This window comes from Python bivittatus, unplaced genomic scaffold (assembly GCF_059951505.1).
Source record: "Python bivittatus isolate LINGU-HERP-01145 unplaced genomic scaffold, Pbiv_v1 ctg000190_np1212, whole genome shotgun sequence".
Taxonomy (NCBI): domain Eukaryota; kingdom Metazoa; phylum Chordata; class Lepidosauria; order Squamata; family Pythonidae; genus Python; species Python bivittatus.
Window position 1 is genome coordinate 4955134 of NW_028277042.1, and position 16149 is coordinate 4971282.

The 16149-nt window shown below is 44.2% G+C and overlaps 1 protein-coding gene across 1 annotated transcript in view; it reads left to right on the forward strand.

Moving 5' to 3' along the window:
• Positions 1 to 12364: 12364 nt before the first annotated feature.
• SLC12A4 (solute carrier family 12 member 4) overlaps positions 12365 to 16149 on the forward strand; it is a 62858-nt gene continuing 59073 nt past the window's right edge. The window contains exon 1 of the mRNA XM_007426063.2: positions 12365 to 12767. Coding sequence (XP_007426125.2) covers positions 12395 to 12767 — 373 coding nt within the window. The 5' untranslated portion in view covers positions 12365 to 12394. The remainder of the gene's footprint in view (positions 12768 to 16149) is intronic.

Below are 16149 nucleotides of genomic sequence, written 5' to 3' on the forward strand. Positions count from 1 at the left end.
CTTTGGGATCTCTTTAGAACAGGCTGCACCCAGGCTTGGCTAAGTGCCAGAAGATTTTTGGATTTAAGCAGCTGTGAAGTAGATGATTACAGCCATCAGCCTGACTGAGCAATCAATGCTCAGCAATGGAGGATACATTAAAAGGGCTAGAGTGACATGCAGGGTGGAATAAGGCCCTTGAGATAGGATAATGACAATTTCCTGGCATCTAACATTGGGATCATGGAACAGGTACGACTGATTCCATCTGACTCGCTCACGCTGGCAACAGAAGATTAAGGAAGCTGATATTTGTTCAGCATACTCATGCGGTTTAACTCAATCCAATTTCCTAACTTTGTACGACACAATGAACCATAAGCTCACCTCACAGACCATGTTCATACAATAAACTTGGTTCAAATGTGGTTTGCTGGTTTGTGTCTCAAAGGGTCATGTAAACTGTAAGAGACCAATGTTTCCCCTAATGGTGGCATGGATTGCTGTAGGGAATAAACCTCCCTGGGATTATGTGAAAACTTGCACATTTCCAGACCACCATCTTGCACACTACTTGAGACAGACTCTCGGCCTGCTTGTTCTCTCAGTGTCATTCCCTTTGGGAGACATGAGTTGATTTGTTTCTGACTCTCTCCCAGTTGATTGGAAACTCTGACAAAACCAACACAGAACACACTTTTCCTTTGATTTATGAAGTTTTCCGCTTTTGTGAGGAAGCTCCAGATACATTTCTGCACCCTGTGTGGATGGTCTGGGTGCCCATGGGTGGGAATCAGTCCCTTGCCTTCCTCCAGACTCTTCCACTAAAGCCATCCATTATTCTTCCTCCCCATGCCAAAGTTCGGTGTCCTCTTCCTGGAGCTTTCAATTTCTCATTCTGTATACGTTATCTTTTGTGATTCCCCACCCTACCCCTGAAGCAACATGCTACTAAAAAAACAACACCCAGTTGCAAACTTGCCCCTGCAGCTAACTTCACCTTCACAAGTTCCCAGAGCATTTTAATGCAACAGAGAAATGGCTGCATACCAAAAAGGAGGAGTTTGAAATACTTGCCTGCCTGCCTTCCCTCCCTTCCCTCCCCCTCCCTTCCTTCCCTCCCTCCCTCCTTTTCCTCTTCCTCTTCTGATGTACATCTTCTACCCATACTATTTATTACCTTTCAAATCCTATAATCCTAGATTTTAAATTATATATTGATTTCCTTCCTTCCTTCTCCCTCTCGCCTGCCTGCCTTCTTTCCCCCTCTCCTTCCTTCCTTCCTTCCTTCCTTCCTTCCTTCCTTCCTTCCTTCCTTCCTTCTTTCCCCCTCTCTCCTTCCTTCCCTCCCTCCTTTTCCTCCCTCCCTCCTTCCCTCCCTCTCTCTAGTAACTGGTATGTTTTTGCAAACCAACGGCCAAATGTACATGCTGGGAAGTATGGCTAGGGCAGGGGGTGCAGCAATTCATTTATTTCATTTTCGTATGGGGTGGGAATGGTAGTTTACTGATAGCTTAGGCAGTGGGATAATGATTAGCTTTATAGTCCCCTTTTGGCCAGCTGGAGGAAGAGAGGGTGAGTGCGGAGTGGCACGCAGTGTTGTCTCGGAGCACCGGACTCACTAATCTAGAGACCTTGCAATGCTCATGGGGTTTCAACAATGCACAAACAGGGAGGATGACCAGGGGCCAGTTTCCATTTGCTTTGTTAATGGCTGGAGGTGGAAATACTGCAGGCGTGAAAATGCCCCTAGCCAAGGCTGCCCAGTTTAAAAATGCATAAGCGATCCAGCTTCTGCAAAAAGTCACATACGCTCCTTTTGCTGATACAGTGTAATAGAGCTGAAAAAGAACATTATGATTCATTGATTTAATTAGTCTGAAGCTCATATCTAAGACGGCAGTGCCCTCTTGTGGATTTTACTAAATAATTATTTTATTTTATTCTGTAACTACTATATTATCCCAAACTCTCCCAGATGAAATGTTCATTGTACCACAGCACTGCTGCTTTCATGGAATTTTTCAAAGATATGGACATTTTTCTCTTTGTAACCTCTGCCATTTTTTGAAATAATTATATTATTTGTGCGATGTCTTACTGTATTTTTGCCTGTTGCCTATTGGAGCTTCTATGAACTATCAAGTGTGGCATGTTTCAAAGTTGAAGTACGTCTTACTGATTTTACTTGAGAGATCCTATGCTACTGGGGGGAAATCGTCCATTAGGTATATAGGAAGAGAATATCAAGGTAGAGATTGGCTGGAGGGGCATTATGAAATTGACTACCAGGGATAATGAAATTGACTAAATCAGGTATGGGAAGATCAGGTTGTGAAACTGACTGGAGAGGAATTAATGAAATCTACATAGGTAGAGGGAGGATGAATAAAGCATCTCTATTTGCTAGTTAGTCTGGGGCTGTAGTTACAACATACCTGTGAAACGTGGTTATGTACAATTTTAAAGCTGTGTTTACGCAGAAATCTCCGTAATTGCAAACAACTGACTTTAAAGAACATCACCCCGTTGTTGCAATTCCTAATCTGTTATGATTTATACTGTGCTGATTATTGCTATTAATATCTACAATGAGGCAAAAAAGTATTTAGTCAGCCACCAATTGTGCAAGTTCTCCCACTTAAAAAGATGAGAGAGGCCTGTAATTTTCATCATAGGTATACCTCAACTATGAGAGACAAAATGGGGGGGAAAATCCAGAAAATCACATTGTCTGATTTTTAAAGAATTTATTTGCAAATCATGCTGGAAAATAAGTATTTGGTCAATATCAAAAATTCATCTCAATACTTTGTTATATATCCTTTGTTGGCAATGACAGAGGTCAAACGTTTTCGGTAAGTCTTCACAAGGTTTTCACACACTGTTGCTGGTATTTTGGCCCATTCCTCCATGCAGATCTCCTCTAGAGCAGTGATGTTTTGGGGCTGTCGCTGGGCAAGACGGACTTTCAACTCCCTCCAAAGGTTTTCCATGGGGTTGAGATCTGGAGACTGGCTAGGCCGCTCCAGGACCTTGAAATGCTTCTTACGAAGCCACTCCTTCGTTGCCCGGGCGGTGTGTTTGGGATCATTGTCATGCTGAAAGACCCAGCCACGTTTCATCTTCAATGCCCTTGCTGACAGAAGGAGGTGTTCACTCAAAATCTCACGATACATGGCCCCATTCATTCTTTCCTTTACACGGATCAGTCGTCCTGGTCCCTTTGCAGAAAAACAGCCCCAAAGCGTGATGTTTCCACCCCCATGCTTCACAGTACATATGGTGTTCTTTGGATGCAACTCAGCATTTTCTCTCCTCCAAACACGATGAGTTGAGTTTAGACCAAAACGTTCTACTTTGGTTTCATCTGACCATATGACATTCTCCCAATACTCTTCTGGATCATCCAAATGCTCTCTAGCAAACTTCAGACGGGCCCGGACATGTACTGGCTTAAGCAGGGGGACACATCTGGCACTGCAGGATTTGAGTCCCTGGCGGCATAGTGTGTTACTGATGGTAGCCTTTGTTACTTTGGTCCCAGCTCTCTGCAGGTCATTCACTAGGTCCCCCCGTGTGGTTCTGGGATTTTTGCTCACCGTTCTTGTGATCATTTTGACCCCACGGGGTGAGATCTTGCGTGGAGCCCCAGATCAAGGGAGATTATCAGTGGTCTTGTATGTCTTCCATTTTCTAATTATTGCTCCCACAGTTGATTTCTTCACACCAAGCTGCTTGCCTATTGCAGATTCAGTCTTCCCAGCCTGGTGCAGGTCTACAATTTTGTTTCTGGTGTCCTTCAACAGCTCTTTGCTCTTGGCCATAGTGGAGTTTGGAGTGTGACTATTTGAGGTTGTGGACAGGGGTCTTTTATACTGATAACAAGGTCAAACAGGTGCCATAACTACAGGTAACGAGTGGAGGACAGAGGAGCCTCTTAAAGTAGTTACAGGTCTGTGAGAGCCAGACATCTTGCTTGTTTGTAGGTGACCAAATACTTATTTTCCACCATGATTTGCAAATAAATTCTTTAAAAATCAGACAATGTGATTTTCTGGATTTTTTTTCTCATTTTGTCTCTCATAGTTGAGGTATACCTATGATGAAAATTACAGGCCTCTCTCATCTTTTTAAGTGGGAAAACTTGCACAATTGGTGGCTGACTAAATACTTCTTTGCCCCACTGTATATACCACTTGGATTTTAATATTGATTGGTACTTTTGAAAGCAATGTAATATATTCAGTTATCAAATTACAGTAATGGAACATTGGGGAAAAAATACCTAATTTTATGATGCTTGCACGGTCTCTGTTTATTCAGCTTGTGTTTTCTATTTTTGCCTCTTTTTCTCTTCTTTCTCTTTTTCCTTTTTTCAATGACGCTTGATCGAATTATTATTATTACACCACAGCAACCGATGCATGCTACTTTGGCACTACAGTATAGCTCTAAGCAGACACGGGTTCTTGCACATCCTCCTTCTTCCATACTTAAAATAGCGAAGCCTCTGCATGTTTTGCTCCTACTCGGTCCTCTTTGAAATGCGCTTCAACTGCAAAGACTTTCTTGAGTTGCTCAGTTCCAGATAAATTCATGGGCACCTCTCTCTAGCACAGGCAGGCCATGATTAGTGCCTGTTTGAATAATGCCATGTTTGATTTAGCACAAACTGTAAATTAATACCAGGTCGTGTTTAAGGCAACCCCAAATTCAGTTAACGCGAGTCACACGTGGACACAGCGGAGGCTAGCACACGCGCAGCTGCAGTTGAGGGTTTAGACACTGCTAATCCTCCCATGTGCAAAATGGAGAAAAGGAAGATTCCATCACAGGAAAACAGTACTTAAGTTGTAAGTCTATTCTTTTAATCTTTTACTGTTATATCCCATTAATAAATATAGAAAATTTATGATTAAAAATTTTCATTGCCTATTTCCATTGAGTTGGAACCCATTACCCTGTTTTCTACAGAAATACCACTTCGAATAGTGCAAATTCCAATCATGTGTGACCATTTTCTGGGGTTCATTAACCGCAATCAAGACCTACCTGTATTCCTGTCAGTAATATGGAAGATTGTCTTTGCCTTTCAGCATAATCTTTTTTCCAGCTTTCCAATCTAGTCCGGACCAAAGGACTTCCTGGGGGAGTGACGTGCGTGGTCTCCTAGCCACATACTGACTAGACCCGAGACCTCAAAGAAACCCGAGACCTCAAAGAAACCCGCTTTCCTGTTTTCATTGTTGTTCAAGGAAGGTTAATCTCTTTTTTCCAAAACTGTAAAAGCTCAAAATTTGCCAGCTTCAGGGAAAAGCTGCTCTCTTTTTTTCCCAAGCTCTCTGAGGCAAGCCATGGGGACATTTTTCCCAAATAAAAGAGACCCTATTCTAGGGGGGGGGGGGGGGGCTCTATTGCAAATTTAGGCAAAATCCTTTCGCATGAGTAGGCTTTGAGGTGGGAAAGGGAGCAACAAAATATGTGTTGTGATGCAAACTCTTCTCCTTACATATTTGCATGCAACATCGCAATGCAAGTATGAAAGGGCAGAGTTCACATTGTGGTATTACAACACATGTTTCAGCATCATTGTGGTTAGGAATGGGTGCCTGACAACAGGGTTCCTCAACCGTGGCAACTTTAAGATGGATGGACTTCAACTCCCAGAATTCCCCAGCCAGCAAGGGGAGCTGGGGAATTCTGGGAGTTGAAGTCCACCCGTCTTAAAGTTGCCACGGTTGAGGAGCCCTGCCTTACATGATTGGAATTTTGCTATTGTCTATGAAATGAAACCACCTCATCTGCCAGAAGTCCAAAGCAGGAGCCCATTCTGGGGGATAAGGTTTGGCAACCACTAAACACCTGAGGTTGGTTTCATTTTTATATCGGATCTGGATAGTCCCAGCTCTCTCCAGGGTACGTACATGGGAACTGAAACCACATAATTCAGATGACCATCTTGGGAGCATTAATCAGCACCAGTATTTTCACCCTAGCCCTCAATAGAAGCCGTCTACCATGTATCAACACCTGCAGGATGAGCCCCACGGTGGTGGTGATAGCTTTTTATGTTTATCCCAGGTTCTTCCCAGCATAATAAAGGTGGTAGGAGCAGAACATTCATGGTGGAAGCACCCCTACCCCCACTTCAGTTTCTGCCAGTGCCATTGCTGTCTGGGAAGTGAATATCTTGCTCAACCCCTTCTGGGAAAGTTCCTCTTTTGGGTGATAGCAGGTGGTTGCTACATTGCAAAGCTTGTTTCTGCACTGAGTGATGGCCTCTTTTCCAGGGAAAGTGGTTTTATCTGGGACAGTCAGCTGGATTGCTGTGAAAAAACAAGCAATACGTGCACTCAAGTTCTTGTTTTCATCTCCTCCCCTAAGAAAGAAGGAACCCCCTGCATGTTTTCAATCAGAGCTTTCCATGTGGTGTTACGCAGTTCTTCATCATCTATATTGACTGTATCTCTGTTTCCAGATTCTAATCAGAGTGCTGGTTTCAACCTTAAAGCCCTAAATAGCTTGGGACCAGGTTATCTGAAGGAGCACCTTCTTTCCTAAGTACCTACCCAGATCTAAAGATCATCTAATGACATCTTCCTCCAGGTCCCCCCACCAAAGAAGGTGAGCTGTGACTCTACAAGGGGGAGAACCTTTTCTGTGGTGGTACCCCATTTACGGAATTCCTTTTCCAGAGAGGCTCAACTGGCACCCACACACTTTTGAGGTGCCCCCAAGGCATGATATCTTCCAGCCTCCTTCCCTAACTTTAATCCTGCTTGTAGGGGCCAAGAATATGGTCTTAGAAACAGGATTCTGAACACCGTGGGCCTATGATCCAATCCCCAAGGGCTTTTCTTTCCTCTTTTTAACTTACGTATTTTATTACAAGTTTGAAAAACAAAACGAAACAGAAAAATACAAAAAGCAACCAAGTCACTCCAAAGAAATACAAAAAAGCAATCGAGAAATAAAAATTAAAAATATAAGAATAAATAACAAATGGAAAAAAGAAAACTACAACAGTCTAAACGTATCACCTCTGTAACAAGCACTAAAGCAAGTGTGAAAATTTCAGATGTACAAGAAAACAAGTCTCATGGTAAAATACCATGAAATCTGGGCCAACGGGAAACATGTTGCATCATTTTATGGTGAGCAGCAAAAATTACCTTTCTGAAGGAAACAGGTGCAGAGTAGCCAATGCCATTTTAGCCTATTTGACTGGGTGAATGCAGAAAATTGGAGTAACTGAATTAACCATGGTCAGGCAACTCCCACTAAGATCTTAAGGCATGACTCATACCCAAAGTCTTCTGCACACTCTGCTTTGGCTTTTGACAAGATGAGGAAGGGAGGTTGAGTTCAACTTCCTTTTTAATTTCTTAGTAGAACCAAACAGCTGCCTCTTGAAAGAGCCCACAAACAGCTAAACAGAAATCTTGCATTGTTCTCTGCTAGGCCATCCGTCATATTCATAATAAACATTATTAATATTTATCGGATAATATATATTATTTATTAATATCTGAAAAATATTAACAGCATTTATCAGAAGCACTGTATCCCAGAAGAATGGAATAAGGGCCAGTCTGTCCCCATATTTCCCCATTCCACCCTGTCCCAAACCTGTTTGCCTCAAAGTATTAAGGAAAGGCTCCTTCAAGTTGAGTTCAATGTGATCTGCATTGATGCAGGATTTGGGGCAATACTATGGTTTGCCATTGGGTTCTTCTGGAATTGTTTTTCCTGAGCTTCCCAATCTGGTATTCCCAGCTGGTCCTCTGTCCAATACAAGCAGGGCCTCCATGCACAGCTTCCAGCGTTGGCTCCATGCTATTGCCTACTTCAACTAATGCTTGAATTATCACTAGTCAAAGAAAGTGGAAGGAGGCTGAAAAAAGACAAGAGTGTCTCGGGGGGTCAAAAAAGCCAAAAGAATGTCCACAGTCAAAGCAACTGAAATCTTGCCTCTCTTTACGTGTGTTGCAGCCATCATAGGAATTATGTTAAGATAATTAAAAGGTAGCTTATTAGTACTACATAAAATCAGTATTGAGCTTTTAAATATGGCCTGTAATCCCTCTTCTAAAACTAGGAATGGACAAGGCAGGTTATTTCTACTCCATCTCAGTTGTGCATGAATCTAGATGTTAGACTATTCAATCCAATGTCTGCATAGCATTTAAATAAAACCTGTATGAAATCCTGAATATTGTTATACTCACATTGTTAAAATCATCTTGGATTTACCATTGTAGGAGGTATGAAAGGCAGGAATAGAAAAGATTTGTGGATGTGGAAAGAGAAGAAAACCGTCCAGGGGTGCAGGACTTTAATTTCCATCAAATATATTTATGATAAAGGCTAGAATAGAAGCACAGATCAAGGAGGAAAGAGACAGAAGGGGGCAGAAGCCAGGACCGAACATAAATCAAGAGAGGCTCCCCGAAAAAGCAGCTTCAGGTTAGAAATAGTTCCATCAACTTCCAAGTTTGATCTAATTTACCATACAGCACAACAAATCAAAATTAACTTTAACTAGGAGCCGGAAATAAATCTTTAATCATGCATCTGGAAAGAGGAAGCAATTATATTCAGGAAGCCAATTTGTTTGTGGACAATGAAGGGCAAAATGAGACTGAAATCAAACGTAGTCAAATGCTCAATTTGGGCTTCCTGACTAATCTGATTTTGGACTCTGCATTTTATTTTAAGGGAATGTTCTCAAAAAGCCTGAGAAACTTCTTCATGGGACAGGATAAAGTTTCCACTATCCTTTTCCTTTTAAAGAGCATATCCCTTCCCAATTAAAATATATATATATTTTTTACTTTAGGAATGGAGCTACAGTATGCTACTTATCAATTATATAAGGGATGCCTTGCGAACGGTCACTCATGCCCTCGTTATCTCCCAGAAAGAGTACTGCAACACGCTCTACATGGGGCTACCCTTGAAGAATATCCGGAAGTTGCAGCTGGTCCAGAATGCGGCCGCGCGGGCGATTTTTGGGGCCCGAAGGACCCATATAACACCTCTGCTCCGTGAGCTGCATTGGGTACCAGTTTGCTTCCGGGTCCAATTCAAGGTGTTGGTTATCACCTTTAAAGCCCTACATGGCATGGGGCCAGGCTACCTGAAGGACCGCCTTGCCCTCACGATCTCTACCTGTCCCACCCGATCTCAGAGAGGGCATGCTTCGGATCCCCGCGGTAAAAGAACTCTGATTAGCAGGGTCCAGAAGGCGGGCCTTCTCTGCTGTGGCCCCCACCCTCTGGAACATCTTGCCCCCGGAGGTGAGACAGGCCCCCTCACTGCAGGCCTTTCGGAGGGACTTAAAGACATGGCTTTGCCATCTGGCCTGGGGCAGGGAGGGAAGAAATCAGAATTGGGGTTGGCTGGCCTCTTAGTGGTACGCTGTGGCCCCAGCGGCCTCTTGGATTTCTTAGCTTTTTTATCTTTTTAATGTTTGGTTTTATAACTTTTAACTGTATTCATGTTTTTTAGTATGTTGTAAGCCGCCCAGAGTCCCCCATTGTGGGGAGATGGGCGGGGACAAATTAATTAAATAAATAAATAAATAAGATTTGGGGGAAAGAGAGAGATTTTTAGGGAGCATTAGAGGATTTCATCAGTTTTAACCAAATTCCATGGGAAGTTGGTCAGTTTCACCGAGATCTTGTGAGTTTCACCTTCATCTAAGGAGAAGATGAAAGTCCTTCCAAAATAGCTACAATCAGATTGGGACCTTTCTGAAAATCTGTGGGCCATTCAGCATTTCTGTGTGCAAAAAAAGCCCTCATATTTTTATTATCATTTTTTCGTGTAAGGAAAACAGCAGGATGGGGGAACACAGGGGAAGAAAAGTTATTTGCTCTATATTTGTTTTTATTATGTTTTATCTGAGGAGGAATAAGTGAAGAACTTGGGTACACTGAGAATTCTTTATGGCACATGTATTGTCTTGATTTTCTATTTAATATCTAGAAACTTGCATGTTTTTAAACATCCTGCTGTATTCCACATTCCTGTTTTCTGAAATCCTTCATTTTCCCTTTCCATCCAATTTTTCACCCCCAAGTTTTCCTTTATTTATGATAAGCTTTGTTTACCAAAATAACCCAAATGTTATTGCATTTCCACAATGCATCCAAGTGACCTCATTACCTGGATTTGCACAAGAAGAACCACAATGAAACAAAACAAAGTTAAAATTACTCAAGTTTGGCCTGTTGTACAAATACACCATTGGTTGAGTCTTATCTGCATTTAGTTGTATAGGTAAGCGTTAATTCAGTAGGTATAATCAGCCACATTCATTCTCACATCTCTTCCAGGCAAGGCAAAATGTTAAACAATGGTTTCTCTTCCAAGCCAAACAGAACATTTCATCCTGCATTAATGTTTGCTATATGCACAGCAAACAACTATGACTTGTTCCATGAATCACTGATTAAAAATCTTGGCTTAGTGTTATGCACAAAATCAACCATTGTCTGGGCTCATACTTCATCCTGAATAAGCCACAATGTTCTATTACATGAACTCAGTCCGTGTCCGTCATGACGTTCTCCACATTTCCCTTCCAATCCTCTTACCAGTTTGACAGGGTGAGAGATGAGCTTTGCATTCCCCTGGGCCATTCAAGCCAAGTTTGCAGAAAGCTTAGAAGCTGAGAAGATAAAGTCAGACAAGAGTCAAGGGACTGGATTCAGCCCAAGTTGCATTCAATTACCCTTCAAATCAAATCCAATTTACAACAGCTTTTTGGGGGACGGGGGAGCATGCAAAGAAGGTACCCACTGATCTCAGTGGAATGTGAGTGCTGCTGTTTTATTCTGAAGGCAACTCAAGGATTTTAGTCTTTAAAAGATAGTTTAAAACAAATCTTACAAGGGGAGAAGCTGTCTGGCAGCCCGGTGTGGTTGATCAAGGAGCAAGTTCGCTCTCCTTGCTTTCATCAGTAATGTCACCATATGGTTCCTTCTCCTACATTCCCTCCCCATCTTCCCATTTTTCCTGGTTTTACCATTAACAAAATTTTCCCTCTTCCCTGCACGCCACTGGAGAAGCCTCAGCTTGTATTTTTTTTCCAACATTCTGGTTCTACAATCACCACACCTTCACCTTTCTCCCTTAACTGTTGAAAGGAATTTCTGCAGGAACAAAATGATCTGTGGGGCATTTTCCTGCAAATTGGGGGAGGGGGGGAAATTTTTCATTTTTTGACTCTCAGTCAAGCTGGCTAAAACTAGCCTGCATGGCTTATCAAGCAGGGTATCCCTTGCAGAGCGAGAATCATCTGCTCTATGCAAAGAATCCAGGATGAACATTCCCAGTCCAGATTCATATTACCAAACTACAATGCCCAGCTTTTATCACTGATCTCATTGCTCGAAGGGATGTTTAGAATGAGTCTAGGTGAGTGCAAACCCTTTTGCATTCCCCTCTCCAGTCCAGTTCAGACCAGAGGAGATTCTGACCTGGTTCACACATTGCACTAGATCATGGTTTATTTAGTAAACCACATTTGGCTGCTTTTGTAAATGCACAAACATGATTTACCAACTGTAGTGATTCTGCCCACAGAGGCTGCTGAGCCAAAACTATTAACCACATGAAGCCTCCATGCAACCCATCTAAGTTTGGTTTAAGAAAACACAGGTAAGCCCAGTGTGCGACTCAGCCTAAAACTAGACTGACCTTGCAATCTGATAAATATTTACCTAGTAGTCAGTGTGAAGACATGGAAATATCTGAATAAACAGAACCATGTTGCTACTGTAGCAGAATTATTGGCACCTGCACAGAGGCTGAGTTCACACTTCGGAGTAAGCCATGGTGTGCTGAATAAACCCCAGTCAGAAGAGAATATATGTAGCTCAGGGTTGAACTGTAGAGTCCTTGGTGCTCTCTGAACATGGTTAACCTAGTCGTGGAATGAAACGTCTGCAAAAAACCACCACGCTCAGAGAGCACCAAGGACTCCACAAACCCCAACCAGTTGCATTCATACAACAGGGCACACCAAACGAACCAGGGTTTGCTTTGAGGCAGGGGCGTGCAACTTCCACCCGGGGCTTTGCGTGCTAGGTTCAGGGCTGCGCTCCAAAAGCGAGCACGGTCAAGTAACGGGACGTGTGAACCCAGCGCGCAGGGATCGAGGGGGAGGCGGGGAGACCGCCCGGGGCAGCGTCGGACGGCGAAAAACTTTCTTCTGGGGCCAAAGCCGAGAGCACGTCCGCAGGGCGTGCGAAGAGCCTCCGGGCGCGCACGGGGGCTGCGCGTCGTAGCCCAGCGGGTCCCTCTCGCGCGAAGACGAGCCAAGCCCCCTCCCCAGCGCCTGGGCGCCTCCGGAACGCCGGGCAGCGCTTGCCTCCGCCTCGCTTTGCAGTCCCTCGCAGCGGGAATGGGGGGCGTCGCCGAGCCGCGCTTCCTGGGAGGAAGTGATCCAAGGCTGCTGGAATGCCAGCCTGGCTCGGCCGAGGCTGCAGCGCCGCGTCTCCCGCTCGCGCCGTCGCACCGCTCCGGCCAAGCCCCGGGCGCGGCGCGGGGAGAACCAGGCGGCGGCGGCGGCGGGCGGGGGCCGCTGCTGCTGCTGCTCCTCCGACGGCCCGCCGAGGCCATGCCGCACTTCACCGTCGTGCCGGTGGAGGATAAGCCGCGGGCCGGCTACGACGCCTTGGAAGGGCTGAGCTGGGTGGACTACAGCCAGCCCGGGGCGGACGGGGCGCCCCGCGCGTCCTGCCAGCGCGATCCCTACGACTCGGTCAGCTCCGACGGTGAGTGGCGGGGAAGCGGGCTGGGTTGGGCTGGGCTGGCTCGGTTCCCAGCGCCCGGGGGCCCCGTTCTGCTCTCGGCGGCGCAGAGGGCGCTTGGTGAGGCGCGGTTCTGCTTGGCGAGGCGCTTGGCGAGCGCTGGAAGCGCTGCCCGAGGTGGCTTTCGGGGTAGTGAGCGCTTGAGCCCGGCTGGAGACTAGGGGGCAGGGGGTCTCTGACCACGGGCAGAGTTTTCGAAGTCGCCCAGCTGCAAGGGAGGCGAGGAGGCGCTTCGTTGACTCCAGGGGTATTAATGGCCAATGCGGAGCGCGTTACACTAAGGATGGGGCAGAATTGAGACCCGCCGCCGCTGCTGCTGCTTCTAGGACAACCACGCCAGAGTTTTTCTAAGCCAGCGTCCCCACTCTTTTGCCCTGCCAATGTTCTGGACTACAGTTCCCATCGTCTGGGAGATGCTGGGTGGGTCGGTGCGCCCAATACCTGGAGGGGAAGCTGGTCTTAGGAAGCTGTTTGGAGCTAACAGAAGTTACCCTGTTTTGTTTTGTTTAAGGTTTAATGCTTATAGTTTTGATTTTAACAGTTTCGCAGAGGGAGGAGAAGGAGATAGGGAGGAAGAAAAGGGGGGGCGGCTAAGGTGGACTGCAGGCAATATAATCCTCCCTGCCCTTCTAATGCTGGCTGGGGAATTCTGGGAGTTGAACTCCACACATCTTCAAGTTGCCAAGGTTGAGAAACACTGGTTTACACCAAGGGATATGGAAAAGGCAGGGCTTACAAAACTCTACCCAAACTATACAAACTACATCGTGCGCCTTAGCGTGGATGAGTCACAAAGCTGGAAAGGCCCTTGAGTCCCCCCATCTCCCTTCCCTGCTAATAAAAGAAATTAGGGATGGGCTAAATTTGTTGATCTTGAAGTGATTCTTTTTGTTTCCAGACCATGCAATTTGGGGAGCATTTTGGCAGGTTTGGATATAAATCCTTTGAACCAGAAGCATCACCATTTCTGAATTTTACACATCTCTAAAAGAAACTCTGAGCTAGAACCTACTCAGTAGAAAGGTGGTTCGTCTTCTGCATAAAGATCTCCACTCCCAAAGGGTTCTGATGGGCAAAGTGTTCGTGTTGAACTAATGTAAAGTTAGCTTAAGGCAGTGTTTCTCAATTTTTTTGTAATCATGGACCATTAAATAAACGTTTTAAAAAATAAGTTCACTAAATAAAAACCTGCACAGGAATTCCATTTTTCATAAAATAATCACACTTGCATTCGCATATGCCTCCAGTTTTAAAGGCTGTTTAAAATTAAAGTTTGTCCCCAAAAGTTACCCCCCTTAAGTGTTTATTTGCTAATTCAGTTATGTATAGATACCCCCATGCCATCAAAGCAGCAACTCTTAGCCCAAACTTGCTTGTCCAGAATGTTCTTTGGTAGAAATCTAAGTACGAAGTAGCTTGGGGGCGAATAGCTCTCCAGTCCAATGAAATCCCATATCCACATGTCCATTGTCCTATTTCCAAGTTGCGTTTTTTGTGTGGGGTTGCATATGTGAAATCACACTCCACATAGCCCAGCACATGTGGACTTGTAGTCAGTAACTGCTTTCAGGACCGGTTTGCCCTTGTCCATTTTCTGAGTGTTAGTAGTCACATTGCTACTTGTAGTATCCCTTGTATGCTTCAGTGAATCCTTTTGGCTAGCCTTCTGTTTTATTGAAACAGCTGATTGGCAGTGAGAGTGGAAAAATGGTGGTTGAAGCAGTGGGTGGGCTTCCCATGTTTACTGCCAACAATGACTAGCAATGCCTAGCAGTAAACATGGAAAGGCTTTAGTGGACCGCCTGATGGACCTCCACGAACCACTTGATGGACCTCTGTGGACCACTGGTGCATTTTGAGACAGATAGAATGATTCTTCCAATGTTGTATAATAATTTGACTACGCCTCATGAAATGTCCTTAATTCTTGTTGTCTTGATGCATTCCAAATATTGGGGAGGGAGCCAAGAAGAACATGAGTTCTTGATAAGCGACTTAAAGTGGTTGATCACCCTGTGAATTTCAGACCAAAATGTAGCAACGGTAGGACACCACTTAATTTTTTAAAATTGTTCTTCTTTCTGCTCAACAGGCAGATAAAGGTCATTCTGGCTGCATCAAATTGGAGGTGCTGCCAAAGCAGAATTTTGCTTAAATCAAACAAGGAAACCAGTAAGCAGAACAAGAAGCAGGCGTTTTTATGTACTGTATGCCCCCAGAATTATCTGATGCTAGGAGGTATATTACTCTTGGAAGTGGAAGCTCTGTTTTCTGTTCTAGCCAAATAGAATAAGAACCTCTGAGTCCATGAATTTGTGAAAGGCAAGAGTTAGGACAATAGCCAGTATAGTTTTTCTTCATAATGAAGGTTGCTGAAGAATGACTGGAGTTTGGGAGAAATCAGGGATAGATGTGGGGTGTGGAAAGAGTTAAAAGTTTAGTTCTGGTGCCAATTTCAGATTGTTGAGGAACCTCATTTCTCAGTTCTTAGTATACAGCTGCCTGTCTAGGGTCCTTCCAGCACAGGGACTAAAGGCTTGTAGTATTAAAAATATGATTGACTCTGGAAACCTGTCTGACACATGAAATCAAGGGCTGAAGGTGACACTGGGAAATTTTTTTAAAAAATCTCAGAAGAAGGCTGTGGAAAACCAAGAAAACTACTCAGATGTTGTGGTAGACTTCCTGAACGTATCCAAGAATTGGGTTTGATTTGAAAAGTTGACTTAGCCTGTCAGGATTTTCTCATGGGAAAGAAGTTCATCCCGTTATCTGTACAACAATATTATGGCTATATGAGTCTTGTGACAAAGTTGTTATTGTTAGTGTAACTTGTGACTGGGTGTTGTGCACGTATACTGCTATTTACTGCCACCTATTGGCGTGTGTATGCTAGTTACCCAGTGGGTGGGCATGGAGTGCCAATATAACTGGAGCATTGTATGCCCAGCTTTGGCAGTTGCAGTTGTAGTTGTAGTTGCAGCCACTATGTAGATTTATGGATTATGTAGTTGTAACTAATAACCAAGTAGTGTACCTCTTCTCTGAGAGTTTTTGGCTAGAGACTTTGTTTTTGTGGATAAGTCTTGGATGCTGAATATATGAGAAGAAGTGTTTTTTTCTATATTTTGTATGCATTTTGTATTTTATGGAGTTTTGCATTTTTATCAATAAACAACCAGATAGTATATATTTTCTGGCTGAGTTTCTTTGGAGAACAAGATATGGACATTGCAGTTTGCAAACCTATCATGCTGGTATGTATTTTTTCCCTGGGCAAAGGGTTTCTGGGCGCACTGCTGTACTCTGCTCAACATAGCCCAGAGAGTTGAGACCATGTAGTTAA